The sequence below is a fragment of the Fusarium venenatum genome (genome assembly GCF_020744135.1).
Source record: "Fusarium venenatum strain MPI-CAGE-CH-0201 chromosome Unknown EDB82scaffold_2, whole genome shotgun sequence".
Lineage (NCBI taxonomy): Eukaryota > Fungi > Ascomycota > Sordariomycetes > Hypocreales > Nectriaceae > Fusarium > Fusarium venenatum.
Window position 1 is genome coordinate 2,653,968 of NW_027072130.1, and position 25,184 is coordinate 2,679,151.

The following is a 25,184-nucleotide window of genomic DNA, read 5'->3' on the forward strand; positions in this document are numbered from 1 at the left end:
TACATTCATCGCTTTATACAAAGATCAGTCCTGATGACCCATTTCTCGCCTGCAGTGACTTCTCGCCCTTCATGCTAAATGAGAATGTGATGGTTAGCTGATGATCAAAGTTTTGAGAGCCGTGTCCTGTGTGGGGGAGAGAAAGCGGCAGGAGAGATATTACAAGAAGACAGTCATCGCCATGCTTATGTAGAAGGAGCATGCCGGTGTCAAGAGGGACTGCGATCTCTTCTCGTTGCGACCTGCGATCCCTTGGGTAGAACACTGTCTCACCCCCAATACACCCCTCGGCAGTAGATGTAAGGTAGAGTAGAAGGGTCCATGTGGTTTTCACTGGCATTGGGGGATCTAGTGGCAGAGTAAGATTATTGGAGTCGTCATCTGGCAAAATCAGTTGTTAACTACCATGATCGTTATATAAGTCAATGGATCAATGTGTTTTTTTAGTACGAACGGGGGGAGGTTCAAAGGTCTACTGGGCAATCGGAGATCTTGAGAGATTATGAACATACAATGACAGTCAAAGAATTGCCCTTTGGAATAGCGATATATACGAATATTAGGGGATAACCCGACTGGCTCACCACCCCTACGAAAAGTCATTAATATGAAGTTACTTGGTAAGTCGTAGCCCAAACAGATCAGAAGGTCAATCTATTGGAATGAAAACGTACCACTTTTCTTCGACATCTCCCTGTAACAAGGCCTCTTTCAGTCCAGTTTGCTCCCATAATCGGGTAGCAAAGTCTTGACTATCAACCTGGAAACGATCGTTAACCCTTACTGCCTCGCCCCGCTTGGGCCGGCCAGGTGTTGTTTGAAGAGGCAGGGTCTTGAGGAAAGCAACGTAGTCGCGACAAAGAGATCGTGGGAAGAAAGAGGGTATAAGAACCACCTTTGATGTCAAAGGATGGGGCTCAGGTGCAAGGTCGATTACAGGCAGAGGAGGCTTGAAAGCTGGCCATGATGGAGGAGCCTGTGGTGGCGATGCTGAGGCTTCCACTTTGCCAGGCTTGGAAGCCTTATTCTTTGGCTTTGGCATGATGATATGAGAGTTGGATACCGTTTGTGAATATTTGTCCAATAATTAGAAGCAATTTTGTTCTTCAAGCTGGGTAATCTGATGTACCAAGTAGAACAAGCATAAAGCAGTGGACAGTGTGATGTGAGATGGTATGCGTTTATGAAAATACTATGCATTGAGCGGGGTCTGATTTGCAGAAACTACTAACCTAGGTAAGCAGATATTGTCCTCACTACTCCTACCCTACTCAGTATTGAAAACTGAGATCACCACTACACACAACCGGCCATCTTGATTGCTGAAGCCAAGATAATAATAATACGGAAATAATCACAACAGAAATGCCTATCCTCGCTTCATTAGTGAGCTCATGGCTTGGCGTACCGGTGGCTTCTGATAACAAAACCACGCCTCAGCAGACCCAAGAAGCAACAACACTATCTCGCCAGACCTCACCAAAAACTGGCTCTATCATCCCTGAAACACCAACTCCACAGACAGCAAGAGCACCGCCATCATCGACAATATCCGCACACCCGCAGTCAACATGGGAGCGCTCATTTAGACAAATGGGCTTATTACTGACTGGAGCAGGGTTTCTTGCTGCATCCGTAGCCGTATCACGACGCTCAGTGTTACGGATGCGTAAGGACTCATTCCCCAAATTCTACTATTCCAACCGGAATCCCGTCACGGTCGACATGGGGGAGCGATCTTTTCTAGCCGCCCAGGCTCTTGGACTTGCCACGCTAAATGTCATGAGCTTTGGTGTCATGCTGGTCGGAGGAATTTCCTGGTCTTTTGATCTCGCGTCTGTCGAGGAACTAAGGGAGCGGACTCAGGCGGCTGTCCGCAGGCCTGGATCAGTGAATCCCGAGGATGAGAAGGCGATGGAGGAACTTATGGAGGACCTAATGGGTAAGCTCGGGATGGAAAACCCCCAGAAACCTTCAGATACTCCAGAGGAAAACGAGAAGTAAGGCTCCTACGCCGTCTATTCGAACAAGGGCGTCTGCACTGGTACCCCGAGGCTTCGAGATGTAAGATACACTGTAACAATATTGAGAAAGAGGGAACAGCTTCATCTGCGAAGCGAATTCTATTCGCCATCTGACTGGTTACCAAAAGTCATGTCAACTGAGTGCATTCCTGCATTATGTATTTGTTCAGTGGAAGCTGTCAATAGGTCAAAATCTGCCCTTCTTTGCAAACATGCCTTTGATAGCGAAATCTCATTATCAGCCCTACGTCAAGTGAATATGTCATAATGCGCTGGCGAAAACATCCATAATACCATACCGTCCACCTTTATACCTATCGTCCCTTGCAACCCATTACTATGTCCATAACCGACAACAATGCTCCAACGCCTCATCGCCATGCACTTCATCCCGTGTATCCTAATCCTTAAAACTTCTCATACACATCGCGTTCCTTATAGAAATCCCTTTGTAAAACTGGGAACCCTGCTAAGGCTGCTCTTCCTTCCAGGGACGTCGATCATGGACGCATCGTCGCCCTCGCTGACCCGCCAGGGGCCCATGCGACCACGGACACTACCCATAACGCTGCCCGACCCCTTGTCGGCGCGGAGGTTCTTTAGGCCTGCCACTTCACGTTCCAACCGGATAGCCCTCTCCTTCTCCTCCCTTAACTCACGCTCAGCGCGTCGAGCCGATAGCTGGTTGTTGGATTCGGATGACTGTAGCTCCTCGATTGTCTTCAGAAGCTTTTCGACCTTGTCGCGCATCCTTGAGACATCATCCGAGAGCTGCATGTTTTGTTTGTCTTTGCGATCAATCTGACCTTGCATATCCTTCACGATTCGATCCACATTCCGAACAGAACGCTGTGACTTACTACGCTCAGTCTCCTGGTCTTCGAGTTGGGATTCGAGCTGTCTAATGTTAGCCTTGATGCATGTGATAATGGTTGCGAACTGGTGACTCACCTCTTGGATACGCTTGTGCAAGAACTTGACATCTTGGCTGGCACTTGAGTACCCCTTTGTCTCAAGATCAACAAGCTTGAGCTGGGCTTCATTGAGAACCTTCTCGAGCGATGCCTTCTGTTGCTGCAATTTGATGCTGTTTTCACGTTCAATCATGACGTCCTTTTGAACCTCAGCCACAAGAGATTCTGCGCGACGCATCTTCTCCACAGCCGCTGCCGCAATGTCTTCTTGCTGAGCGAGGTTTGACTTAAGATCTAGAATCTCCTTGTCCATGTTGGCGGCGTTGCGCAAAGATGGGCTCTCTCCCTTGACAAGATCCTCCAGACCAGATTTGGCCTCCTCGAGACGTGCCTCAACATTGCGCTTCTCTCGGATAAGGTGGTCACGTTCTGCGGTGATCTCGTCAACTGAAGAGCGAAGACTGCGAACTTGCGACAACAGAGTCACAACCTTGCCCTGGGCTTCGTTGTGTGCATTCACCGCCTCGTCTCGAGAGGAAGCAACATCTGCCAAGGTTGACTCTAAACGAGCCTTCTCCTTGGACCAAGTTGAACTATTGAGAACTTCATCATCCCACTTAGACCTGAGCTCGTCAAGCTCCTCCCGAAGTCGGGCAATCTCGGCTTGCTTGAAGAGTTTCTCCTCACGAGCGAGATCTAGCTCGTTGGTTAGAGTGGCGAACTCGGCCTGGTACTTCTTACGAGTCTGCTCCATGCTTGATTCCTTGTCCTCAATATCTATGGCCCGTTGGTTTCGGTAGTCCTCAAGCTCGTGCTGAAGTCGTTTCTTAGCTTGAGTGGCAGCAGCCAAGTCAGTTGATATATCTTCCACCTTCTCTTCAAGGTGCTGGTTTTGACGCTGGAGGTCCTCGATAGTGGTATCCATCTTCTCGCGCTCGGCCATGATTTCCACATATGTGTCCTCAGCCTCCCTTGCTTGAGACCTGGCAAACTGTTCGGCGCGACTAGCTTTGAGAACGGCGATCTCTGCCTGTTCAAGTTTGCTGAAATACTCGTCTGCTCGGCTCCTGTACATTTCCAAACTGGACGCAACGTCAGCAAACTTGGACGTTTCCGCGTCGAGTCGAATCTGAAGGTCTGCGAATTCCTGAAGAAGCTGGTTCCGGCTCTGCGCCTCTTGTTCTCTCGCCAGAGTCATCTCTTCCAAGTCAGACTTGACATCACGGAGCTCGACTTCTGCCTTAGCACGATCATGTCGCAGTCTCTCGAAATGTCCCTTGATATCTGTCAACTCCGCCACCGCATCCTTATGACTATGAACCAATGCTCGTCGAGAATCCTCTTGGCTGTTGAGCACTTCCAAGATCTCTTCATGAGTCCGAGTTTGGACATCCCGCAACGACAACTGACCGGATCGAATTGTGCGCTCCAGAGCAGATACCTTTTTGTTGGAGTCATCGAGCATCTCGTGAAGACGGGTGTTGACCATCTCAAGCTTTTGAATGCGGCGCAAAGAGGGACTTTCATCGTGACTCTCCGGCACAGGTGTATCACGGTCAATTTGATTCTGGAGATGACGGTTTTGCATTTCCTTAAGTTGAAGTTGGTTCTGAAGTTCCTCAACCTCCGCCTTCAGATCCATGCGATTGTTGAAGTTGAGAGTGTCAATGGTCCGATCAGAACGTGTCGAGTCTTGAAGATGGTCGAGTTCCTGGAAGCGACGTGTGGGGGTCGAAGTGTTGGAGTGGTTGCGAGCGTGAAGCTTGGTTGTCCTTCTTTGAGTTGGTGATCCTTGGAAGGGTGCCTCATTGAGTTGGATCTCCTCGAGCTTAGGCCTGGTCGGAGATTCGTTGCGAGAAGCCCTCATCTCAGTAAGTTGGTTCTCGGCGTTTGTTCGAGCTGCTGTTTGCACACGAAGGTTCTGCTGAAGTTCTTCGACCTTTCTAACGAGATCAAAGTTCTGAATAAGCACTTTCTCATCAGTTCCATCAGACTGAGGAGGGATGTGGACCTCTGGGTCAACAGTCTTTAGGACTTCAAGCATCTGAGCGCGAAGCTCGTTGATCTCCTTGTCCCGTGAATCAACGGACGACTGAAGGGTACGAACTGTAGTCTGGGCTTGAGTTCGGAGTTGTCGCTCTGACTCGATGGTTCGATTGGCTTCGGCCAGCTGTGCAGTGAAGGTAGACGTTGCCTTTTCGGCATTTCTGCTTGATTTGACTTCCCGGGCAACCTCATGGCTTAGATCTTCCAGGTTGAGCTGGAGTTTCTCGGCCCTCTTCTCCAGTGACGCAATGGCAAGCTGAGAATCACCTAGCTGTTTGTTCAACTTCGTGTTTTGCTCTTCAAGCCGTGCTTTTTCGCGCTGGAGGGACTGGATCTGACCTCGAGAGGCCTCGCTTGCACGAGAACTAGAGCGTGCGATTTCTAAGCCTTTCTGCTGCAACTTGTTTAACAGAGCTCGGTTGTCATTTTCCGATGCTGTTAGACGGCTCTTGACAGTCGTCAATTCTCGCTCGAGTCGTTCTTTGGCCTGGTCGTTCTTCAACCCAAACTCGCCTGATTCGAGAATCAACTTGTTGAGGTCCTCAACCTGGTGGTTGAGCTTAGCACACTCCCCTTCGAACCAATGAAGTCGTTCTTGGGCTGCATCAAGGTCCTTGCGAAGGCTATTCTCGCGGTCTTGAGCTGCTTTGGAAGCTTGTCGTTCGCCAGCAACTTCCGCTTCCATTCTCGCTTCCTCAGCCTGGGTTTTGGCTACCCGAAGGCGCCGGATTTCTTGTCTTGCTTCATCCCGTTCCTTTTCTGCCGTTGTCCGAGCCTCCAATGTTCTTCGCAAAGTATCTTGCTGAGCGTACATCTCTTTCTCGATGATAATCTTGGATTCATTGACGCGGTCAAACTCATCTTTCAACTCTTGATAACGATGCTCGCCAAGTAGTTGCACATCATCTCGAGACTGGCGCTCACGGCTCAACTCCATCTGAGTTTTGTAAAGCTCGTCTTTCAGATCTTTAGTTTGTGATTCAAGAACTTGACGGTTCTGGTCAGCTTGAGCATCCTCTGATAGACGTGCTTCCAGGAGGTTTTTGGCATCCTCAGCCTCACGTTCGAGTTGGGCCTGTCGCGACTTCATTGCCACCAACTCCGCTTGCGCTTCATGGTATTTCTCGGCATTCTTCTCTTTCTCGGCGGTCAATGATTTCCTTTGATCCTCCAGAGACTGACGTTCGCTCTCGAAGTTTTTATTATCCGTTCGCAGAAGGGAGAGTTCACTCTCTTTTTGACGCACAAGATCCTCATATTCAGTAGCGGTCTTCGAGAGTTCGTGAAGCTGTTGCTGGATGTCATTGTTTTCTTGAGACAGCTGGGTCTCACGAAGTTTCATTGCTTGAAGATCTCTCTGGGCGGTGTGGAGCTTCAATTCCAGGTCCTGGTCAAGCTTAAGGAGTTTGGTTTCTAGGTCTTGAGCCTTTCTTTCCTTTACAGCTAATTGGCTCTGGAGCATCTTTATCTCATCTTGGAGCACAATTTCTTGCTCACTGCGCTCTGCTTGCTTCTGCGTCATTTCGGTGATTGACTTCTCAAGCTCGGTGATCTTAGTGCTCAGACCGTTCTTCTCCTCCTCAAGCTTGGCAATCAGGGTAGCAGCTTGTTCAAGTTGAGATCGGAATGTTTCGACGTCTCGCTCGGCGCGGTTCTTGGCATTCAGCAGATCGTCCAACTCGTCTTCTAACCTCTCTTGGTCTTCAATTGCGCCTGCAAGCTTCTCCTCAAGCTCTGCTTCTCGAAGCTGAAGCCGCTTAAAGATTTCTTCCTTGTCTAAAGCGAGGGCGCGCTCGCTCTCCAACGTCTGCTGAATTCGAACCATTTCCGCATGGCAGTTTCGTCGCTCCTCCTCCAATTTTAGACGGTTCTCGGATTCGACTTGCATCTTGTCGTTGAGTTCTTTGATCATCGCGTCTCTTCGTTTGACTTCTGTAGCTGTACGAGTTGTGCCAAGGAGAGGCTTCATTTTAACAATCAGTTGCCACCAAGGGTTTTCAGCCAAGTCCAAATAAACATTGAAGTTCCTCTGAATGATTCGTGTGGCCTCTGTGCGGAATAGTCTCTTGTAGGCCGCTCGTCTTTGAACAAATCCTCGAGCCACTGACTGGAATCTGGACATGATCTGAGTAATAAGGGCATCACGTTGCTCCTCAAGCTCAGCGAGAACTCCAGCTCGGAAGAAGACCTTGGTCAAACCGACACGGTACAAAGAGCGATCAAGTCCAAGCTTTTCGAGCATGAGACTAGCCGCCGCTTGACCTTCAAGATAACCCTTAGGCATATTCTGGCAAAGGACCTCATATCGCTGTCTAAATTCTGCAAAAAGAAGTCTGTTGGGGAAGCCTGTCCGAGCAATTCTGATGCCCTCCAAAACACCGTTACACCGTAACTGATCGAGGACAAGAAGATTGTTGAATTCCTTTGGCTTCTTCTTGTGATTAGGGAGAATACATCGAACGAAGTGAGGGTGTGTCAAGTGGAGTTGTGACATGAGACTGTGAAGATGCTCCTTGTGTTTTTGAGCGACTGTCCGGAATAGGCCTCTCTTGACTCTGCTTCTTCCAGTGGCGCGGTCCTCTTCGGATTCAGCACAATCAGAGAAGAGGGAAGCAACGTGTTCGTTCGTAGAAGCGGCGAGGAGGCGTGTGATATTATCGTTGAGGGGGTCCTTGTTTTTCTCCAGCCATCCTTCCGTGGAATACTCGACTTCGGCAGCGTAGTGGGTAAGAATGAAACCCTGTCCAAGACGCGAGGGCCGATATTTTGTTGACTTCTTGTCCCACAAGGAGTTGAGCTTCTCTGTGAATGATTTATCTGTAGCCTTGGGCATAACACAGTCCTCATCCAGACAGGAAAAAACACCGATAGGATTCGATAACTCAATCAAGTCGATTGTGGGCTGTAGGTCGCGTCCAAAATCTATAAACTTCCATTCGATTTGCTCGCGGGCATACTCTTCCTGTTCAAGAACGAACATGTGGTGGTTGAAAAACTGTTGGAGCTTTTCGTTGGTATAATTGATGCATAGCTGCTCGAAGCTGTTTTGTTCGAAAATCTCGAAACCAGCGATATCGAGTACTCCGATAAAGTGCGAATCGTCCAGGCCCATTCCTGTGCGATCAAGCTGTTTGTTGATGCGGGTGACAAGATCACCAAACCCACGTTCATATATACCCTTTGAGAGAGCATCTAAGCTAAGACGAACCTGTTCTGGTGTTTGAACCTTTTCAACCCATTCACGGCCTGCTTTAACCTTGGGATGGAGCAGACCTCTCATAAACGGCTCTAAAGGCACGCCAAGAAGTTTGCATACTTTGGCTGCCTGTGCTTTCGCATCTGGAGCCAGTCGTGCCTGATCAGCAGTTCGACTCTCCTTCACAACATCAATGTTTCCTAGATGTAACACGGCAGCCACTGTTCGCAGAATCGATTTTTGCTCGTCGTCAGAGAAGCCCATCACATTGAATGCTTCCATCAGGGATGTCCATTCTTTAGGGTCCGATACGCCCACGATGCTGTCGTGTCCATCCCGGGTGTAAACAAAATCTTTAACAGTAAGATCATTGAGCAAGAACTCCCTCTTCAAAGAAGAGCTGGCTCCGGTCAGAAGCTGATAGAAGATGTGGTAGTTTCGTTCGTGTTGGTTGATGTGCACAACTCTGGATTTCTCGAGTAGGTACCAATCAATGTAAGCACCGCAAATGGCTCCGTTTCGAGTGAATTCGATGCGGATGAATTTGCCGAATCGAGAGGAATTATTATTGCGAACGGTCTGAGCATTTCCGAAGGCTTCCAAAATCGGATTCGCTCGTAGAATTTGTTCAGAAAGACTAGAATGCTGAGCCTTGTTCTTTATTGTCGAATCTGCTTGAGCTACAGCTGCAAGGTATTGAATGACCTTTTTCGTATTCTCAGTTTTTCCTGCACCGGATTCTCCGGTAACCAGGATGCTCTGATTCTTTCCTTCCTCAACCAGGTTCCGGAAAGCTTCGTCGGCCATGGCAAAGATGTGAGGTTTTGTATCTTCTCTGCTGCGTCCTCGATACATATTGATGTAGTCATTGTTGTAAATGGGGATTGTCGCATATGGGTTGACAGTGACGAGGAAAAGTCCTGAGTATGTGTATATTAGGTCGGTTTGGTATCGCATATGAAGGTTGTGGACGACAGATGCCTCGTTCAAGTGCGTCAACTCGGCCATATCGTTTGCCTTGTCAAACTTGGCTGGGTTTACTTTATCGACACTCTCGGCGTCGACTTCTCGTTGCTAAATCATGATTAGACTTGAAAGGTATGCCGGTTTCCGGGCCATACTCACTGTGCCATCATCGCATTGAACAAGTAACCGGTTTCCATCCATCTCTTCAACGATCCATCCGCGAACGAAGGCCGTCTGGGGGTCCTTAAGCCAAACATAGCGCTTTCCAGAGAAGTCATTTTCGCCCTCGATGCCATTGACTTCGTCCTGGCTTCGTATCATCTCCTCTTCCTTGATGAAGGACGGAGCAAATGTCGTCGATGTTGGCGTACCACTCTTCGAGTCGCTACGCAGCCTCGTTTGTGCACCCGAGAACTCTCGACTTATGGCCGAGACCGAACCATTTGATTGTGTTCGGTTGTGTACAAATGATGAAACAATGCCGGGAGTTGATGATGGGGAAGTAAAAATGGCGGACTTGGGTCGGGGATTGGTGCTTGTGCCCGGAGAGGCAGAGGCAGTTCTGGCGAAAGGATTACTGCGCCGTTGCGCTGTGCCATTGGCGTTGAAAGACATCGCGAATGACCTGCATGAACAATTCGTGGTTTCAAACCTCGTAGATGGTTCACTCAAATCCACGTAGTACGCTCGCGTAAGTAAACAAATCAGGATAAGACAAACAGAATATAGAAGAAGAACCTTCAATCTTCTACCATGTATATGTTGCAACTGCAACGGAAAAATGCGATATATCGGGATTCACCCTTTCACGAACAGTGTCATGGAGCAATGCAATGCAGGTCTTGAGATATAGTGCCGGTTCCGGACTGACATCAACATCAGGGATCAGGCCGGGTCGTTGCTGGGGAACTGCGGTAAGCATAAACAAGACGTTTGCACGTGATATCGTCGTCATTTCGACGCTAAGCCTTATACGATTAGACGCGATTTCCTTTCAAGAAAGATTGAATTAATCTTTGATCCTTCAAAATACCTAGTGCCAGTCGCGTTTCGAGCATCAAATTGGATTTCATTGACACAGGCCATCAACCAGCACGTAAAGAAATAGATTTTGCACGACTCAGACAATTCGCGGCCTTTTTACTCGTCCGGCGACTTTCAGGGCCAAGGCTTTACACTTTGCGACAGAGCAATCGAGCACTTGCTTTCCCTCTCGCATCACCAGATTACCACGTGCCCTAACAATTGCCAAGAACGGTCAACGCCTCTGTTGCTTCTTGCCATACTCGATCAACACATGCTGTGAAGTCGATATGAGCCAATATGCTTATGGTCATGGGGCTCCCCACACTGGTTATCAAACTTCACAACCACACCTTTACTCGTCAGATCAACCATATGGTCAACCGCCGTTCCATCCGAATGGGGTTGTAGAAAACCAGTCTATTTACAGCCAGGGAACTACTGAGGCATATGGATACAATCAGACGACTATACCTGGCTTAGGCATGGGCTTTACTCATAGCGCCGCAACTTGGCAGCACGCAGCCGCCCAGAGCTTGCCTGGAACCCACGCCGATCCAAGTGCTTCAGTTGTGCATTGGCAAACCAGTCAAATCGACGGGAACGCTAGACCGGGGAGTTCTACATCAGCCAGTCAGCGGCCCAACTCGGCAGGGGACAATAAGACGATGGAAGAAGGTGAGCTAAGCGAAGGCGAACTTGAAGACATATACGAACCCACCGAAACGGAAGCAAACAGATCTGACCAGCCTGGTGTTCAACCGCCGGGTTCGATCGACCAGAGCGACAGGTCACAACTACCTATGGAGAATTTGGAAGCTGACCATGACCGAACATGGAACTCGAAACAATCTGGGCGGGAGCGTTCCGGTTCTTACTCGCCTTATCTTTCACCTCGTGAGATACAATCGAGCGGCCTTGAGAATGGCGCATCCAATGCCCGTATGTGATGCTTTTCATACAAACTCTGGCACAGATGTTAACTATCGCTAGATACCCCACAGAGCGGCTTTTACGATCACAACAAGAGTATGGTTATGAACAGCAACGGCAATGAACCCCCAAGCCAGAACGAAACCAAAGATGGACCCACAATCATTTCCGAATCTAAGAAGCATGCGCAAGATGCGATCCTTTGTCTCTGGCCACTCAACGTCCGTTACCAAAATTATATCGAAGAAGGCGTCGATCGGGACCTCCTCGATCAGCTTTTCACGGAACTGGGCCTCGAACTAGACCCTGCTGTTCCACGCGCAGAACAGTCAAGATTGCCGATGTTGTCACAAGTAAACACGCCACAGAGTGATTTAATCGGCACAGTTCCCTCCTCAGGACAAACAACTCCCCTTGCCGTCACCATAGCGCCAAAAGTTACTCCTTCGGCGAAAGACAAAGCAGAAGAACGAAAGGATCGAATTGCACGTCTGCTGGCTGCGAAAGGCTCCAAAGCGACAGTAGTAGATGCAGTCTCAAACAAGACTGGCACATCGACACCAGTTTCTAACAATGTCATGAGTACCACAAAATTCGACAAAGCGAAGGCTCAATCAGAGAAGTCGAAGCTGATACAACAAAGGATGGAAGCATTGATCAAAGCGCGGGAAGCAAATGCAAAGACTCCTCAATCTTCTACGCCCCCAGTATCTTCAGTGTCCCAACCTGTGCCTGACACAAGTAGGTCGAACAGCCAGGCGCCTGTTGATTTGATGAACGTCAACGATCACATCGACGCTGCCGCAGAGACAACGGACCCGTCTTCAGGGCCCCCGATTCCTGGTTTGTTTTTGTCATCCAGCGTAACTTCTCCCGTCCCTAATCAACGCAAACGACCTGTTGCAGCTGATTTGAACGAAAACTCCATCCCCAGCATTCAGAAACGTCCTTTCGGCCAGACTCGAGAGTCTCGCCCATTCTTGATTGATGTCAGTGATGATGAAGATGACGCCGAGATGGAAATTGACTCCCCTGAGCTGCGCCCTTTATCAGTGCAGCGGCCTGTGACACCCGGCTCAAGAGCGTTGTCATTTCGCGACGGCATGTCCTTGCCCGACAGTTCATCCCGCAGTGCTGGTAGCATGATCGACTTAGCAAGTATGAACAGGAAGATTGAGGATATGAAACGAAAAATTGCCGAGGCCGAGGCTCGTAAGAAGAAGGCAAAGCAATCAGGTAGCGGCTCGCCTTTGCCTCAATCTGAAACACAATCAAAGGAAGGCAGTGCAGATGTCGCTGCCCCCCCTACGCCTCCAGTGCGTGGTGCGTCAACTATAGCTGAAGTGGTCCGGAACAGCCCAACATCTATCGCACCACAGCCTGGTATCTCACCTGGTGTCGTTATCAAACCGCCAAAAGTCAGAGAGCAGCGTCTGCAGGCCAGGCCTTCGCTGCGTGCTCGTGTTGCTAGCGAGCGCCTGCCCATCGTAACGGCACAAAGAAAGGAGTGCCAGGAACAGCTTGAATATTATCAATCCGAAGTTGCTAGAGTCAAAAAGGAAATTGAGAACAAACTGGTTGAAGAGGAGCGACTTCAGAGAGATGCCAAACAAACCGAGCCAACACTATCGCCAATTTCAACGGGGCAGGATGAGCTTGAACCCGGGCTTCATGACGAAAGATCTTCAGGTATGAAAACGTCATGGTTCAGAGACGCCATCTTTCGCGCGTAAGTTCACGCTAATTTTTCTTCAGCTGATCCGTCACCGCAAGTACCAGTCACGCATGATGCGCCGCTCCTTACAGAACCCGACGAAAGGAATGAACCCGGGGACGAGGTTGAACGAGATGTGCCGATGGATGAATCTCCCTACATTGAATCAGCTGTCAGTCATGGATCGAGTACGCCTCAACAAGACGAATCGCAAATGCACGAGGAACCCCTCATCGATCATGAAATAGTTGAAGGACACTCGCCACTACCAACACGATCACCATTGATAGATGATATGGTTGGCGCACATGTCGAAACCCCAACTGATACCGAGGAACTGGAAGAAGACGTAGCTATGGACGAGGCTGATACTTCTAGCGAAGAAGAGAGTGTGGTTGAAGACGAATCTGACGACTATGAGCCGACTAATGCTGGCGTCAGTCTGCCAGACTCTCACTCACCTTTTCAGCGTCAACCATCACCTCAGCGAATCTCGGATGACAGTACAGTATTAGAGACGAGTGATACTGATTTACAGGGCTTGGCAACAGTCACACCGATCACTAAGCCCATATCAACGGGTGCTGGTGACACAGAATCAGAATCTAATCGAGAAGTAGACACACTGTACCTTCCAGGCGGGATGTGGAGCTGACTACTATACAGGCGGAAACCCAAAAGTCTTCGGAAGTTAGTAATACTGCTAGAACGACATTGGTACCATACGAAACGCCCCTCCAATACTTCAAAGCATATCGCTTTCATCCTCAGTATAGCGATTCTGTTGCAGGGGGTCTACGCTCCCTCACCTACAGCAATAACATCGACGTAACAAGGGAAGTATGCCCTGACCAGCTTGCCCACGGAGTTTGTCCTAGGGGTAGCGAATGCCAATTCCAGCATTTCGAGGACATGCAACTTCCGGGTACGTGCCATCAAGATCTTTGATCAACTCATCAGACAAATACGAGCCGAGGCACATGCCAATGGAGGGGATGCTAACATGCCGACCGGCAATAGATGACCAAATTCTTGTTCAACTTGGGGCCTCCGGCAATCCTGAGACCGAGCATCAGGACCAGTATGTTGCTGGACTTCGCGAATTACTTAAAGATTTTCGCAACCGCAAGGTGAAAGACTTTCAGGAGATCAGCCAAGGTCTCATCGAGTATCGCGCCAGATTCCTCCGCGATAAGACGAAAATCCTTCCCCTGAGCGGCGTCACCCTATAAAAACGTCACTCTTAGAAAGTCTCTACTCTTCCACGTAACATCAACAATGTCCGTCCGCCTGTGAACCTCACGTCGATCTACATTGCACTTTTAGTGGATCAAGACTGGTTAAAACACAAATTCACAATTGAGCCGGCATATTCATGGCTATCTCGTATGTGATTTGATATTGACCACTGAGGCTAACGTCTGTATCTGAAATGCGAGTCTGCAGAGAGACACGTCACTGTCTTATTCTTTGCAGTGCCTTAATATTAGTGCTTTAGGGTTCATGAGAAAAAGCCAGGAAGGGGTGAAAAAAAGAAAGAGGTTATCGAACGACAAAAAGTCGACGAGTTTGAATCAAGAGGAGGCATCTGGGATGACCAAAGAAATGAAAGGAGTAGCCAGCCATTGGCTCGCCTACAGAGCGACCAGATAGGTCATGCGTAATATGGCAAAAGCGGTAGTAAAGTATTATTGCTTCGAACAAAGTAATTAATGAAATTCATAACATCAGTATTCACTTGTATGGACTGTGAAGCATTTGCGGTTATTGTGGTTGACCCAAATTTGCTATCGTTGTGCTATTAATGTGCAACTTGGTGATCTTTGAGGTTTTACCTGGCAGGGCCTCGGAACGCCCTGTGGTTCCGCTTCAGGCTGTTATAGGTTTGCAAAGTGGAGAATTATGTTTATTCATGGGATAGTCTTTGGGGAATTATTTTCAAATCACTACACTCGGCCACGTTTGAACAGTCAACTCGACAATACTACGTCTTCAAACACAGTTTATAAGCAAGTCCGAACTAGCACCGATTCGCAAAGGGAAGAACTGCAATGATGTAATATCATTCGTCAACACTTTGAACTAACTGTCTTGAGAATGACGACGTTCTGACGGAGCGGGGCATCTGAGAACTACCCCACCTCAGGATAGCGAAGCTCCATGAGACGCTGAAGTGTCCAACAGCTTGTGAGAGCCCAGTAGGATTGGCTGGAAGCCTAGAAACTGTGGAAAGGTTGTGGGCGGGTTGTTAAGTACCTAGGCAATTGATGTCCAGTGAGAGCCAAGGGTCCGCTGGCAACGAGGAAGAGTAGGTAATCCAGGAGCTGGTGGAAAGCTCTTTGTCCCGTCTGAAGCTCGGGTATCGCGCTGTTTCGGACCCCGATTTCTCTTCAAAACTCCTCTCTCCTCCCCTCTCCACTTGCATCATTCAATCTTCAACTGCTTCATTCCTCTACCTAAATTCCCCGAAATAAAAACCAAAAACCGTCAAAATGGTCAAGGCTGGTAAGATCTCACGTCCTACGTTTGTTCCTGGTTCTACAGAGGGTGGCTCTCTTTATAGAGGCTAATTAGCCACGTCTACGACATACTGAGAGGGGTTTCGAGCTGGTTTGAGCGAGTTTCTCAGCTCTCGTCCAACGAGACAGCGTCTACTATCCGCAATGTACCTTGATGGGCTTTATACATGCCCTTACAGGACGTGGTGGGCGTTGAGTCCCTTGATGGGTTTTGCGCATCCACGGCTACCGTCACGCCCATCATCGTCGAGCTTCCTCCTAGCTTCCGAACTACCTGATCCCTGAGGGCTGGAGTGTCATGGCTTAGCAAACAGTCTTGTGCTTTGAACACCAAGCTAACATATTTCCCTACAGTGAGCGTTCTCCGCGGTGACTCCAAGGTCTCCGGTACCGTCGTCTTCGAACAGGAGTCTGAGTCTGCTCCCACTACCATCACCTGGGACATCACCGGTAACGACCCCAACGCCAAGCGAGGATTCCACATCCACACCTTCGGTGACAACACCAACGGCTGCACTTCCGCTGGCCCTCACTGTGAGTCTGTTCCTGCATGGTACTCCGATTTCTGCATTAGATTATCGAGATCGGATAATCGCCCGCTAGGTTTCCGAATTAGTTCAATGATCTAACAAGCTCAACCATAGTCAACCCTCACAACAAGACCCACGGTGCTCCTTCTGACGAGACCCGTCATGTTGGTGATCTCGGAAACGTCGAGACTGACGCTCAGGGCAATGCCAAGGGCTCCGTCACTGACTCTCTTATCAAGCTGATTGGCCCCCACAGCGTCATTGGCGTGAGTAGACTTTATAGTTATGCTCTGGCTGATAGAGCTCGGACTAACAAGAGTATAGCGAACCGTTGTTGTCCACGCTGGTACTGACGACCTTGGCAAGGGTGACAGCGAGGAGTCTCTCAAGACTGGTAACGCTGGTCCCCGACCTGCTTGTGGTATGTGCATATTACCCGTTTTCTGGTAGATTGTGACTAATCCTTTTATCAGGTGTTATTGGTATCTCCAACTAAGCAGTGCCGAACTGAATTGAATGAAGAAAAATGCCATTACTCAGTTGCTTTTGTTTAGCAAATTTCAGCCATGAGCAATGATGTGTCTCATGATATTCGATAGCAACAATCAATCCAATTCAAGTGATTCCATAATTTTGATCCTGTTTAATTGACTGACTGTCTGGCGCCTCTCATCAGCTAGAATAAGTTGAAGCAGCAGGCCATCATCAGTGTTAATGTGGATGTACCCACGTCATGTTGCCACGCGAAGTATGAGGGGTTCCGAAGATCAGTCCATTATATGAATATAAAGTGTCAGGCTCTAGGTTATACTCAGCCACTTCGCATGGATGCAAGTGAAAGCAATGTGTACAAGCTCAATTTAAGGGAATATTGTCAATTGGCCACTTGTCACCCTTGGATAAGCTTCAAAAGAACATCTGGAGCTCTTGGCCGAAAATAGTTCGAACTCGAAAGAAGCTCTTAAAGCTCTAAAGTACCTACGCTGAGGTTAATTGGACTGCTGTAGGGTGCCTGATACCCCGCGGTCAACCTCAACAACCCCTGAGCTTCGTCCCCACATTGACCCTCTAGCGGCGAAACTTGCCATTGGGGCCACCTTGCCATAAGAAAGGCACCTCACACGATCTCGACTACAACTCCACATACTTGGATGAAGCTCTCCCTTTCTTCCTTCGTTTTCTCCTATCTTGCTGTCCTTGTTTGAGTTCAATCCTAATTTCTCAACAAGGCTCGAATCAGAAATACAATTTTCTTCCTCCAGTTCAGGTATGTTGTACCACAACCCGAGAGTTTCTATTCTGTTCTTTCTCCTCATATAGCGGTATCATGTGCATAGAGGAGCTTGGAGCTGGGAGCCTAGCTCCTTCTTCTGTTCAGACTCTCTTAGGAACCGTACCTGCTTTCCAAACGGCAGTGCTTCGCCTCTAAACATTGGACTAACAATAAGGTTATACAAACAGGTCTCTCCACCTCGTCTCACTGTCTTCGTCATAATGTCCAAATCTTTTATCGGAAATGTCAAGAGTGTGCTCAGTGGTGACACTCTGATATTGACCAGCCCCAACAACCCGAATGCCGAGCGAACCCTGTCCCTTGCCTATGTCACAGCTCCCCATTTGAAGCGCGAGGGCGACGAGCCTTTTGCCTTCCAGTCTCGCGAGTACCTCCGAAACCTTGTTGTTGGAAAACCCGTCCAGGCAACTGTTCTCTACACGATTCCTACATCTGGCCGTGAATTTGGAACTGCTCAGCTCAAGGATGGCACCAACCTTCCCGATGAGCTTGTAAAGGCTGGGTGGTTGAAGGTCCGTGAGGACGCTGGTCGCAAAGAAGAGTCCGATGAGGTCCTCGATCGCCTCGAGACTCTCCGCCAGCTCGAGAATAAGGCAAAATCCGAGGACAAGGGTCTCCATGTTGGAGTTGGTGGTATCATCGAGGTTCAGAATGACCTTGGTGGCCCCGAATTCATGAAAGAATGGAAGGGCAAGACTGTTGATGGTGTGGTGGAGCGCGTTCTCAGTGGTGATCGTCTCCTGGTACGACTTTTGCTCTCGGAGAAGAAGCACGTCCAGCCTATGACCTTGATTGCTGGTATCCGAACGCCTTCCACCGAGCGAACACTTCCTTCTACCGGTGCTACCCAGCCCGCTGAGGAGTACGGAAACGAAGCTAAAGCTTTCGTCGAGTCAAGATTGCTCCAACGTCAGGTCAAGGTCGAGATCGTTGGTGCTAGCCCACAGGGCCAACTTGTCGCCGCCGTTATCCACCCCCGCGGAAATATTGCCGAGTTTCTATTACAGGAAGGTCTCGCACGATGTAACGACTTCCACTCTACCCTTTTGGGCGAGAAGATGGCTGCTCTCCGTACCGCTGAAAAGCAAGCTCAATCCAAGAAGCTCCGAATCCACAAGCATCACGTTGCCAAAACTGAAGGCGGAAACCAGGATGCGACCGTTTCCAAGATTATCGGAGCCGACACTATTCTCATCAGAAACAAGGCTGGAACGACGGAAAAGCGCATCAACCTCAGCAGCGTACGAGGACCCCGAACTACAGAGCCTTCCGAGAGCCCTTTCCGTGAGGAGGCCAAGGAGTTCCTTCGCGGGAAGCTCATTGGAAAGCAAGTACGCATCAGCATTGATGGCAACAAGCCTGCGACAGAAGGATTTGAGGCCCGAGAAGTTGCTACCGTCACCGAGAAGAACACCAACATCAACCTCCTCCTAGTCGAGAATGGATGGGCCTCAGTTATCCGACATCGCAAAGATGACACTGACCGAGCCCCGAACTACGACGATCTTCTTGCTGCCCAAGAAAAAGCGAAGGATGAGAAGAAGGGTATGTGGTCTGGCAAGCCTCAGAAGGCCAAACAGTACACCGACCTTTCGGAGAACACACAAAAGGCCAAGATTATGTTAGCTACGCTACAACGGCAAAAGAAGGTTCCTGCTATTGTTGACTTCTGCAAGGCCGGTTCAAGATTCACAATCTTGATTCCCCGCGAGAATGTTAAGCTGACCATGGTCTTGGGCGGGATCCGTGCCCCTCGAGCTCCCCGAGCCGACGGTGAGGGTGGTGAGCCTTTCGGTAAAGAAGCTCTTGATCTCGCCAACCGTCGCTGTAACCAGCGCGATTGCGAGGTCAATATCCATGATATGGATAAGGTTGGTGGCTTCATTGGTGAGCTCTACATCAACCGTGAGAACTTCACCAAGGTCTTGGTCGAAGAGGGACTCGCTTCCGTTCATGCTTATTCTGCTGAAAAGTCCGGCAACGCTACCGAGCTCTTTGCTGCTGAGAAGAAGGCCAAGGAGGCCCGAAAGAACTTGTGGCAAGACTGGGACCCATCTCAAGACGAGGAGTATGAAGAAGAGGATGTTGCCGAGGCTGCACCCGAGGCCGACGTGTCTATTGACAAGAAACCTACCGACTATCGCGATGTCATCATCACCAATGTTGATACCAATGGAAAGATCAAGGTCCAGGAAATTGGCAAGGGAACAGCCGCTCTGGAAAGCTTGATGAGCGAATTCCGAAAGTTCCACCTGGATTCCAAGAACAACAACCCTCTCAAAGATGCGCCTAAGACAGGAGAGTACGTGTCGGCCAAGTTCTCTGCTGATGGCCAGTGGTACCGAGCTCGGGTGAGGGCCAACGACCGCACTGCCAAGAAATCCGAGGTTGTCTACATTGACTATGGTAACAGCGAGAAGGTTTCCTGGACCAGCCTGCGAGCTCTGGACCAGCCCAAGTTTGGTGCGCAGAAACTGAAGGCCCAAGCCATTGACGCTTCCCTGTCATTTGTCCAGCTCCCCACTGGCGCTGATTACTTTGAGGATGCCATCGGTTACATCTATGACATTACCGAAAATAAGCGACTCGTTGCCAGCTTTGACTTTGTCGACAGCAAGGAGAACGTGAGCTATGTCACGCTATACGATACTGGATCTTCGGGTGAACTGCCCGGCCCCAACGACTCGGTCAACAAGGAGGTTGTTGCCGGCGGGTACGGCATGGTGCCCAAGAAACTCAAGGCTTGGGAGCGCAGCAAGGTCTTCGAGCCTACTCTGAAACATCTCAAGGAGGTCGAGGCCCAGGCCAAGCAAGATCGCCGTGGCATGTGGGAGTATGGAGATATTACTGAGGACTAGATTACCTCTGATTTGAAGTTGATTACGTAGCAATGGCCTTGGTTACGAAAATTTTGTAAGCATATACTATACAGATGAGGTTTCAAACAGGGAAAATCCAAAGCACAATAGTGTCCAGACACAGTCTTGTGCTGACATTCACTATGCTATGTATAACAGAAGAAGAGAAAAGCGTCAATAGGAGACAAATTTTTAGTAAAACATCGAGCGTCCTTCATGCATTTGACTAACATCAGCATAAGCAGCTGCTCATATTGTGCATGTTTAACGCCAGGGACGAAGTAGCTTAGTTCGAAATTGAGTAAGCATGTTGAGAAATACCGGCCAATGTCGTATCTCAAGTTGTTGTTGGTTATTTTGTTGAAAGTATAAACACCTCATTCGCGCGGCATTACAAACAGCATGCGGTCAGATTTATGGGCCTTCGAAAAGAGAAAACGTCCATCTGGAACGTGATGCTTTCACGAAGCGCCAACAAATGTGTCTCGGTATACCGACCTTCGGGAGCTTAGGCGGGAGTTCCGGTAGCATCGGAATTCTCCCCGCTGACGGTGTTGCTGATATTTTGCTCAGGGGACGAGAGTACTTGCACTACATGCCACGTGCTATACAGGATGGAATACCATTGCTCTATGATAGAGAGTCAATTGGAGCCGTTGTGAGTGTTTCTGAAGGCGCAATATCGGCGAGATACGTTACAACATGAGCAGATATCCCTGCGGATAATTCCAATGTGCCGTTACTGCCACGATATAACGCAAGCTAGCAGGCAAAAAGAGGCGGCTAAATATAAATCACCTAATCACCCCCAAACCATTGATCTTGCTGTATAATATGTAGGCTACTGGATGCGCTGCATTATCTGTACTTGCTCTAGTTATCCACGGCCTTCTATGTCCAGGTGCTAACGACATCATTGAGGGTCTCGGTGGACACGGCGAGGCCTGGCCGGACCATTGAAGCGACTCAGCTTCTGTGAGGTGGGGGTTGATTGTCCGCCTCGTCCGCTTGGACTGAGGTGAGAGTGAAGTAAAGTGGTGGGGGCGGTAGCGATTACCAAGACAATAAAATGGATATGTAGATTTACCGATGTCGTCGAGGTAAGATGTTGAAGTGACGAGTGTGTTAGGAGAGAATGACTGATGGTGAAAAAAGCTTAGGTCATGTCATATGACAGACAGTTGACTAAAACATAACAACACGCAATATGGGAGATGTAAAACTCAGGTATCGAGTACATATTGCTAAAACCCTGGGTAGTACCTACCTACCCTACTAAGGTAGGTACAGAAAGATGCCTCATCCCAGTGTTGCTGGCTGGAGCGGCTGTAACTGAGGTTTGAGCTAAGTTGAGGTGAGGCAGATGAAGTAAGGTACCCAAGTCCAGGTCGTGACTTCCCTGGTAAGAAGCGGGGCACTCGACGTAGCTAGGAATGGATGGAATGAATGGGAGGAGGGGCAAAGAGGAACAGCGAAGAAGGCGCCGGTTGTCCTGTGTACGTCAGGTCCCTTCCCGACTTTCGGTGGAATCCCCAATCTTTTTCTAGTTTGCTGCTGCTCCCTCGTCCTTTTCCTTTTCTTTTCCTTCTCTTCATTCATCTTATCCTTACATCTCTCAACCAAACTTTCCACGATACATACGACTTAATACCATTCATCATGTCTTCATCTCTCGAGCAGCTCAAGGCCACCGGCACTGTACGTCACCCCACCACAACCCCTCCATGTCATTATGATCGCGACCAAGAGTAAAGAACGAGTATCATCTTTAAGCTCGGTATGAAATGACAACTTGAGCCAATTGAGTCCATTGCTCGCTCAACCTTGGTCACATCATGCTTGATTGTTTTATGCGGCTCGTTCCCACGAACATCTTGTTTGGGATGATTTGATAGCTAACCATTTGCTTTTACGCCGCAATAGACTGTTGTGTCCGACTCTGGTAATTACCGCATTCTCCAGCATTACAAAGTTCTATGCTAACTTTTCCTTCTTAGGTGACTTTGTCTGTTAGTATTCAACCCCGTTGCTCAATGCCCGAATCTACCACATTCATTGTTTCGACGCAAAGCTACACCCTTTTACCCACTCGATAAATCCCGTCATGATCATCATGACATGGCATGACATGATAGAATTCACAATGCTAACTACTCTTCTCAACAGCCATTGGCAAATACAAGCCTCAGGATGCTACCACCAACCCTTCTCTCATCCTCGCTGCTTCTAAGAAGGAGGAGTACGCTAAGCTGATCAACGTCGCCATCGACTACGCTAAGCAGAAGGGTGGCTCTATCGACCAGCAGGTTGATGATGCCCTCGACCGTCTCCTCGTTGAGTTCGGCAAGGAGATTCTCAAGATCATCCCCGGCAAGGTCTCCACAGAGGTTGACGCTCGTTACTCTTTCGACACCGAAGCCTCCGTCAACAAGGCTCTCCACCTTATTGAGGTAAGTTATCGTAGTAGTGCAACATACTGGCGACAGCACTAACACAATTTAATAGCTCTACGGTGAGCAGGGCATCTCCAAGGACCGCATTCTGATCAAGATCGCTGCCACCTGGGAGGGTATCAAGGCTGCTGAGATCCTCCAGCGTGACCACGGCATCAACACCAACCTCACCCTGATGTTCTCTCTCGTCCAGGCCATCGGTGCCGCCGAGGCTGGCGCTTACCTCATTTCACCCTTCGTCGGCCGTATCCTTGACTGGTTCAAGGCCTCCACCAAGAAGGAGTACAGCAAGGAGGAGGATCCTGGTGTCCAGTCTGTTAAGCAGATCTTCAACTACTACAAGAAGTACGGCTACAACACCATTGTCATGGGCGCCTCATTCCGAAACACTGGCGAGATCACTGAGCTCGCTGGCTGTGACTACCTGACCATCTCTGTATGTTAACTAAAAGTATGGACTGAAACACATGCTAACATATTAAACAGCCCAACCTGCTCGAGGACCTCCTCAACTCCTCCGAGTCTGTCCCCAAGAAGCTCGATGCTTCTCAGGCCTCTTCTCTAGACATCGAGAAGAAGTCTTACATCAAGGACGAGGCTCTCTTCCGCTTCGACTTCAACGAGGACCAGATGGCTGTTGAGAAGCTCCGAGAGGGTATCAGCAAGTTCGCTGCTGACGCTGTAACTCTCAAGGGCATCCTCAAGGAGAAGCTTGCCTAAATTTCTACGCACCTGAAGGGGTAAGAAAATGATTTAAAAGTTACAAAACTCCCGTCGAGGAAGAAGCAGTATTGAGTTGATTGCGAACAATGAGCTTGTATCTGCATGCAGGCGATCTTTATTGAAGGTTGCCGATTATACCACATACCTACTCTAGTCTAAAACCACCTAGCCTCACGTAAGTGAAGGCAATGTGGTGATTAACGGTCTGATAGGGACATCAGATGTCCATGGAAACAGATAGTGGCTACATAACGAATTGAGACGACACGTTACGCCCAACGCTCATGGTATTGCAACGCAACGTGAATGACTAGGTATTGTAGAGTACATGAATAGACTCCAGTTTCAAAGTCGTGACAAGAAAGCAGCTAAATCCCTATAACCAATCCACTAACGCCACCCGAGTCCAATACGCAATTCACCGCCATGGTATCATCCCAATAATCATGGTTAATCATGGAGTATGATATCGCTACTAACAAATAATTATTTTGAGGCATCGGGTATCACCACCAACCCTTTTTGCACGTAACTTGGTGAGTAGAGTGTTTCCAACCCCCTTCCTCATTGGCCTGAACAACCAATGCTGTCAAAGCATTACCCTTGACGCAGCCCGAATCCAAGCCAAACGTATAAGAATCCTCCTGGTAGCCCATCTTGGCGTCATGGCCATATATAACAGAACGGCGCTCATGCCCGGGTAGCTTTTTTTGCTCCTTGTTCCATAGCTTGGTCCACCGCTCGCCTTCATGCCCATCAATAGGGAGCCAGATATCGCGATCAGGGTTGGTACGTTCCAAGTCAACATTTTCGTCAGTCGACGATGCGGTGCTTGTAGTGTCGGCCTCTGCAGGTTTGACCTGAACGGCATGGGCCTGCGAGTCGGCGCCCTGTAATCCGGGGATAGACCTTCGCTGAAGGGAGGCTGCTGCCTCCTGTGCCTTCTCCAACTCTTTCTGCCGCTGTTTCTCTGCTTGCTTGCGCTTCTTTTCAATTTCCTTCTTGCGAAACTCCTCGCGGGGAAAGCGCAAGGTGCGCATGTTCATGGCAGCCCAGGCATCTTGTTGCGGCAGAGGCACGCCTGGGACGAGGCCAGCATGGACGAAATAGAGGGCCATAGGCTCGGCTGACAAGATGACGGGCAATCTCTTGAGCCATGTCATTTGTGGTTCAGTCAGACTGCGCGCTGTTTTCAGGTCCTCCCCTTCCCCTCTGTGTTTAGCGGCACTTTCGGAATCGAGGTAGGCAGCAACACCTTGTTGACTACTGAGGCCGCGCCATGCGAGAATTACGCGATCTTCGTGATTCCCGCGCACAGCGCTGGCTTTGATCTCCATCAGACGAGCAATGACTTCAGAAGACTTGGGGCCCTTGTTGATCATGTCGCCGACCGCAATAACGTGATCGGTTTCTGGGTCGAATTTGATCTTCTTGAGCAGTTTCTCGAAAGGGTCTAGCATGCCGTGTATATCGCCCACCACGACCAGTCGCCGTCCATTTTTTGGTGTTGGTATGTATTCGCTGGGCAGGTTCCTGACAAGGTCGATGCCATCGTAGCTCGGTCGGTTGTACATTCCGTAGGACATGGGATTATCGGCTTTCAACAAGTCGACTTGCGGAACTGGGTCTGGTTCTTCGACTATTTTTGGTCCAACGGACAATGCTGCAAGTTGCGAGACGCAGTAGAAGACGCTGAATACGAAAAAGAAGGTCGACAGGAGGACGAGTAACCGCCGCTGTGGTGCGGTAATCATCATGACCATGATTCGTGGCGGGGCGAATCGGAAAGCAAAGGTACTGTAAAGGTGAAGCGAATTGACGTTGGGGATGGGGGTACAGCTATGACGACAATGGTGGACAGGGCGACATTACCCAATCCGGCGAGGCGACAATACCGGACTTGACTTGACTTGACGTGTAGGGTTAGAGATAGACTTGGCCCAGGCAAAACAAGGAGAGTGTAAAGGTAGTTTCGAGGGAAACAGTCGACG

At 49.2% G+C, this 25,184-nt stretch overlaps 8 protein-coding genes across 8 annotated transcripts; 6 read left to right on the plus strand and 2 right to left on the minus strand.

The window, feature by feature from the left end:
* Positions 1 to 13: 13 nt before the first annotated feature.
* EDB82DRAFT_523555 (uncharacterized protein) lies at positions 14 to 1,042 on the minus strand (the record flags this gene model as incomplete). Its single annotated transcript, XM_025733770.1, has 3 exons — positions 14 to 381; positions 513 to 589; positions 675 to 1,042. The coding sequence occupies 3 exons, from the start codon at positions 1,040 to 1,042 to the stop codon at positions 14 to 16; spliced, it is 813 nt and encodes a 270-aa protein (XP_025584643.1).
* A 223-nt stretch (positions 1,043 to 1,265) lies between these two features.
* On the plus strand, positions 1,266 to 2,231 carry EDB82DRAFT_145315 (uncharacterized protein). The gene has a single exon (XM_025733771.2). The coding sequence runs from the start codon at positions 1,366 to 1,368 to the stop codon at positions 2,002 to 2,004; it is 639 nt and encodes a 212-aa protein (XP_025584644.1). The 5' UTR covers positions 1,266 to 1,365; the 3' UTR covers positions 2,005 to 2,231.
* EDB82DRAFT_145324 (uncharacterized protein) lies at positions 2,194 to 2,931 on the plus strand. The gene has a single exon (XM_065607064.1). The coding sequence runs from the start codon at positions 2,383 to 2,385 to the stop codon at positions 2,827 to 2,829; it is 447 nt and encodes a 148-aa protein (XP_065464608.1). The 5' UTR covers positions 2,194 to 2,382; the 3' UTR covers positions 2,830 to 2,931.
* A 7,528-nt stretch (positions 2,932 to 10,459) lies between these two features.
* Positions 10,460 to 14,048, plus strand: EDB82DRAFT_426378 (uncharacterized protein; the record flags this gene model as incomplete). The annotated part of the gene is made up of 5 exons (XM_025733773.2): positions 10,460 to 11,111; positions 11,163 to 12,791; positions 12,858 to 13,432; positions 13,483 to 13,741; positions 13,837 to 14,048. The coding sequence occupies 5 exons, from the start codon at positions 10,460 to 10,462 to the stop codon at positions 14,046 to 14,048; spliced, it is 3,327 nt and encodes a 1,108-aa protein (XP_025584646.2).
* Positions 14,049 to 15,229: 1,181 nt separating this feature from the next.
* Positions 15,230 to 16,506, plus strand: EDB82DRAFT_496504 (superoxide dismutase). The gene is made up of 5 exons (XM_065608532.1): positions 15,230 to 15,321; positions 15,690 to 15,869; positions 15,980 to 16,131; positions 16,190 to 16,286; positions 16,339 to 16,506. The coding sequence occupies exons 1-5, from the start codon at positions 15,309 to 15,311 to the stop codon at positions 16,359 to 16,361; spliced, it is 465 nt and encodes a 154-aa protein (XP_065464609.1). The 5' UTR covers positions 15,230 to 15,308; the 3' UTR covers positions 16,362 to 16,506.
* A 414-nt stretch (positions 16,507 to 16,920) lies between these two features.
* EDB82DRAFT_496506 (uncharacterized protein) lies at positions 16,921 to 19,180 on the plus strand (the record flags this gene model as incomplete). Its single annotated transcript, XM_025733777.2, has 2 exons — positions 16,921 to 17,132; positions 17,203 to 19,180. A coding segment is annotated over exon 2 (1,821 nt), but the record flags the coding sequence as incomplete, so codon positions are not given.
* A 2,353-nt stretch (positions 19,181 to 21,533) lies between these two features.
* EDB82DRAFT_496509 (uncharacterized protein) lies at positions 21,534 to 23,475 on the plus strand. Its single transcript, XM_065608533.1, has 6 exons — positions 21,534 to 21,715; positions 21,941 to 21,959; positions 22,015 to 22,026; positions 22,184 to 22,467; positions 22,523 to 22,906; positions 22,957 to 23,475. Exons 1-6 carry the CDS (start codon positions 21,677 to 21,679, stop codon positions 23,188 to 23,190), a joined length of 972 nt encoding a protein of 323 aa, XP_065464610.1. The 5' UTR covers positions 21,534 to 21,676; the 3' UTR covers positions 23,191 to 23,475.
* A 224-nt stretch (positions 23,476 to 23,699) lies between these two features.
* Positions 23,700 to 24,956, minus strand: EDB82DRAFT_474260 (Metallo-dependent phosphatase-like protein; the record flags this gene model as incomplete). The annotated part of the gene is made up of 1 exon (XM_025733779.1): positions 23,700 to 24,956. One exon carries the CDS (start codon positions 24,954 to 24,956, stop codon positions 23,700 to 23,702), a length of 1,257 nt encoding a protein of 418 aa, XP_025584651.1.
* Positions 24,957 to 25,184: the final 228 nt, after the last annotated feature.

Coding starts and splice junctions, on each gene's coding strand:
- EDB82DRAFT_145315 (XM_025733771.2), top strand. CDS start 1,366: ATGCCTATCCTCGCTTCATTAGTGAGCTCATGGCTTGGCGTACCGGTG.
- EDB82DRAFT_145324 (XM_065607064.1), top strand. CDS start 2,383: ATGCTCCAACGCCTCATCGCCATGCACTTCATCCCGTGTATCCTAATC.
- EDB82DRAFT_496504 (XM_065608532.1), top strand. Junction 16,132..16,189: donor GCCCCCACAGCGTCATTGGC/GTGAGTAGACTT, acceptor ACAAGAGTATAG/CGAACCGTTGTTGTCCACGC. Junction 16,287..16,338: donor TGGTCCCCGACCTGCTTGTG/GTATGTGCATAT, acceptor TCCTTTTATCAG/GTGTTATTGGTATCTCCAAC.
- EDB82DRAFT_496509 (XM_065608533.1), top strand. CDS start 21,677: ATGTCTTCATCTCTCGAGCAGCTCAAGGCCACCGGCACT. Junction 22,468..22,522: donor AGGCTCTCCACCTTATTGAG/GTAAGTTATCGT, acceptor ACAATTTAATAG/CTCTACGGTGAGCAGGGCAT. Junction 22,907..22,956: donor GTGACTACCTGACCATCTCT/GTATGTTAACTA, acceptor CATATTAAACAG/CCCAACCTGCTCGAGGACCT.